This window comes from Triticum dicoccoides, chromosome 5A (genome assembly GCF_002162155.2).
Source record: "Triticum dicoccoides isolate Atlit2015 ecotype Zavitan chromosome 5A, WEW_v2.0, whole genome shotgun sequence".
NCBI lineage: Eukaryota > Viridiplantae > Streptophyta > Magnoliopsida > Poales > Poaceae > Triticum > Triticum dicoccoides.
In genome coordinates, this window is record NC_041388.1 from 696,423,809 (window position 1) to 696,428,019 (window position 4,211).

At 50.7% G+C, this 4,211-nt stretch overlaps 1 protein-coding gene across 1 annotated transcript; it reads left to right on the forward strand.

Annotated features, from left to right (window-relative positions):
• Positions 1-268: 268 nt before the first annotated feature.
• LOC119300492 (AT-hook motif nuclear-localized protein 9-like) lies at positions 269-3,091 on the forward strand. The gene is made up of 5 exons (XM_037577433.1): positions 269-683; positions 767-822; positions 1,780-1,905; positions 2,298-2,441; positions 2,776-3,091. The coding sequence occupies exons 1-5, from the start codon at positions 269-271 to the stop codon at positions 2,929-2,931; spliced, it is 897 nt and encodes a 298-aa protein (XP_037433330.1). The 3' UTR covers positions 2,932-3,091.
• Positions 3,092-4,211: the final 1,120 nt, after the last annotated feature.

A 4,211-nucleotide genomic window follows, 5' to 3' on the forward strand; every position in this document is an offset into this window, starting at 1 on the left:
AAAAGGAAAAAGTGGGACATTTATATTTGTATAAAAGTTTCTTTTAGGACATGACGCAAACTGCCGTGTACCGCCGCTTCCGGATCCTTTGAGACCCTTTCTCGGGAAGAAAACAGAAAACGCGTGGCATTTATATTTGTATAAATATAATGGATCAAGCATTTATACCCTTCTTGGTATATGCATCTCTTATACTAAAATAGAATAAATCCCAAACAAGTTCCAATAAGCGGAACAAACTTCAACATCAGCACGAATATTTTAAAAAATGAAAGAAACGGAAGCGGCGGTGTCAACCGGGGAGGACTCTGTGGCAGCCACCTCCTCGCCGTCTCCTCCTCCGCCGCCGCCGCCGCCGTCGGCTGCCTCTAGGCCTCAGGCCGCCTCCCAGACGCGGCCAATGGAGGCGCCGACGGGCCTGCACAGGCTGCGGGGCCCGTCGCCCATCGTGTGGGCCATGCGCACCCGCGTCGCCCCGCCGCCGCGGCTCGCCGAGCCGATCCCCCGCCCCGTCTACCCTCCCCCTCCCCCGCCGCGGGCGCCGCTGCCGCCTCCGGCGGAGAAGAGGCGCCGCGGGCGCCCCCGCAAGGTCGCCTGCCTGCCGCCAACGCCGGGGCTCGGGCCGCCGCCGGGGTTCGCGCCCTCGCCGGCTGCGCGGCCGAATCCGGCGCCGACCGCCCACGGTGAGCCTTCTCGTCCCGATGCATGCTCATGGATGCTTGACCTCCTAGTGTTTGCTGACATCCTCGCTTGTGGCCGTGGACAGGGCAAGGGGACTTGGGCGGGCTCCAGCCGCACGTGCTCACCGTTGCTGCGGGAGAGGTATGCTGCTCGACTCTCTGTTCATTCATGTACAATTACAACTGAACCAAAAAGCTCTGAATGACTATGCCCTGCTGATACTCTGAACCCAAACAAGCCACATATGTTTCATTTCGATGATGCAAAGGCTCGCTTTCGCCGCCCCCTCAATGGAAATTGTGTGCAGAGAGCTTGTCTTGATTTCCTATGCCCCTCAATGGAGAAGAAATTCTTGTTAAAGAGCCTTGGAATGTGCAACCGTCCATAGAAACCACTCCCGCAGTTCACAAACAGAAGATGCTCTAACCTTTTTTCTGAATCGGATGTATATAGACACGTTTTAGTGTGTTTGTTCACTCATTTCAGTATGTATGTGGTCCATATTGAAATATCCAAAACATCTTAATTTTTGTGAACGGAGGGAGCATGTGCAGAGTGTTGTGTGTGGCACTATGAGCTGTTCATTGCTCTAGTTGCAGCTTAGTTGGACTTCTATTGCAGCATAGGACCTCGGTCGCGATCTGTAATCTTCAAAAAAAGGCTAATCTTTAGAAGTTTATTATTGCTTTGACGTAAAATTGCAAACGAGGCCAATGCTTACTGTTTTAACCTATTGATGCAAATGAACCTATTAGCTGAACCAAACACTGATGACAAGTTGGATGGGGTGAAGTCAGTACCCAATTTCAGCACAAGTGAATCTTTATTTTAATTTGGCACAAGTTATACAGTCATATCTCTAGAAGGAAAGAGAATATAATGGTCAATAGGGCCAGAACACTGCACAGAAGAACATGTGTTTGTCTTAGCCCGTGGGTTTCCTTTTGCTGTGAAACCCCCCTGTTTCTATATACATGATATGCAAAGGTCTTAACATTTGGATGAACCTCATAACAGAGGGGCAATGTTTGGTCACTGAACATACTCTCTCCAATTAAATGTGGCAAGAAATTTCATCATCTGAAAATTGTTCTGCAGGATATCATATCAAGGGTCATGGCGGTCTCACAGCTGAATTCGAAGGCCATCTGCATTCTTTCAGCTCTTGGGTCTGTTAGGGAAGCAGTTCTACTCCAGCCATCTGGTGTCATTCTAAATCACAAGGTTTGACCTTAGCTCCTCAAGATTTAACATATTCTTTTTACAGTTATTCAACATCTCAAACATCATTAGCATGAAATTCTAAAGATGGAAATGTGGGTCAAGTGATTGTTTTGAACAAGTGTCAGTGTCAAATTACATGAAGAAGGCCTGTGGGGAACGTTGCAGTTTTTGTCTCAGTTATACTCCCTCCATTCCAAATTATTCGTCGCAGAAATGGATGCATCTAGAACTAAAATACATCTAGATACATCCAAACCTGCGACAAGTAATTCGGAACGGAGGGAGTATTTGTGATTACAGAGGTCCATGTTTCCGTGTGAGCACAGTTTTCTTATGAGTTCTATTCATCCATTGAAATTTGGTTTCCATAACTCTTAATTCAATTTCTGCAGGGTCCTTTAGAAATCATCCGGCTTTCTGGATCCATTTTGACATCTAATGACCATCGATCTCTGCGTATTACCCTTGCTTCTGTCAATAGTTTTGTGATCAGTGGCATTATAGCTGGACCTCTCATAGCTGAAACTCCTGTCCAGGTATGTAAAGATGTTAGAACGTGTAAAAATGTTCATTTCATTGCTGTAAACAGTTATTTAGTGTTCAAACTTCCTCCATATTTGTCGTAGGAGAAATATGTTAATGAGCAAGTGTTATCTGCTACAAAATAGATTTGCTTCTTTCAAGAATATAAGAAACCGCGTTCTTCTAGGAGAAATATGTTAATGAGCAAGTGTTATCTGCTACAAAATAGATTTGCTTCTTTCAAGAATATAAGAAACCGTGTTCTTCTATTTCAGCCCTTTGTTATATGCCTACATGAAACAGACAAAGTGATAACAGCACATAACTTATTTAATATGCTTCTTTCAGGCAATTCTTGGAAGCTTTCACAACAGTGCATTCTTGCCAAACAACGCACCTAGGGCAGACATTGTCATGTGGGGCACGTCTTACAGACGTGGGCCGCGCGGCCAGGAGCAGCCGACGGCCGCATCAGGCAAGGCGCAGGCTGGACAGGAGTCCTGATCCGGGCACATTAGTTCCTAGACTAGTTTATTTCGTATAGGTTTCTAGTTTGTTATTAGCCCATGGGGCCTTTATATATCAGATAGTTAGCACCCTTTAGGGATAAGCAATAAAGTTATTTCCTTCTATCTTCCCCTCCCGCATCATAGAGCAGCCAGGCAAAAACCCTAGCGCTCCTATCCCCCGCGACTACGAACTACGTAGTCGAGGTCCTACTGTCTTGGGCACCGAGGCCCTTGACAACTTGGTATCAGGTTCCAGGCGATCCTCCTCCTCGTCCACGCTCCATCCGCCGGCCGCTTTCCCCCCTGTGTCCGCGCCCAGCTCCCCGACATCGCCACAATCCGCTGCCGCCTCGGTCACTTCCGGCATGGCAGAACCGACCACCACAGATCTGGCTAAGATGATCGAGGCCTTGACGGCCACGGTGATGTCCCTGCAGTCGTCCGTCACCGCACTCCAGAAGGACAAGTCCTCCTCTTCGTCCAGCGCTGCCGCCGCCCATGATGGGCAGCACCACAATGATCGGCCGCCCAGGTTCCAGAAGATGGACTTCCCCAAGTTCGACGGCAAGTCTGATCCGCTCGCCTTCATCAACAGATGCGAGTCCTTCTTCCATCAACAACGGATCGCCGAGGAGGAGAAGGTGTGGATGGCGTCCTACAATCTCGAGGGTCCTGCCCAACTATGGTATATGCAGGTCCAGCGCGACGAGGGCACACCTCCGTGGCGCCGCTTCTCCGAGCTGCTCAATCTCCGCTTCGGGCCACCGCTGCGCGCTAACCCGCTGGGCGAACTAATGGCGTGCAAACGCACGACGTCCGTCGTCGACTTCCAGGGCAGGCACCTTATCCGAGACACAGAAAGTGCAGATCTTCACCGCGGGACTCCAGCCACCCCTCAGCCTCGACGTGGAGATCCATAACCCACAGTCCCTCGCCGTCGCCATGAGCCTCGCCCGCAAATTGGAGCTGCGCGACCAGTGCGCGCTTTCCGCCGCGCCACCGGTGCGTTTTCCACAGAAGGGCATCCTGCCGACACCAGGACCACGCCTCGCGCCCCCCGCTCCGGCCCCACCAGCCGCACCTCAGCAGGGCCACAATCTGCCGGACGGACGCCCAATCAAGCGTCTCTCCCAGACAGAGATGGAGGAACGCCGTCGCCTGGGCCTTTGCTTCAACTGTAACGAGAAGTTTGGCAGGGGCCACAACCGCGTGTGCCAGCGCATCTTTCTCCTCGACTTAGCGCCGGACGACGACGACGACGACGCGGCCTCCGCC

Coding starts and splice junctions, on each gene's coding strand:
- LOC119300492 (XM_037577433.1), top strand. CDS start 269: ATGAAAGAAACGGAAGCGGCGGTGTCAACCGGGGAGGACTCTGTGGCA. Junction 823..1,779: donor TCACCGTTGCTGCGGGAGAG/GTATGCTGCTCG, acceptor ATTGTTCTGCAG/GATATCATATCAAGGGTCAT. Junction 2,442..2,775: donor TAGCTGAAACTCCTGTCCAG/GTATGTAAAGAT, acceptor TGCTTCTTTCAG/GCAATTCTTGGAAGCTTTCA.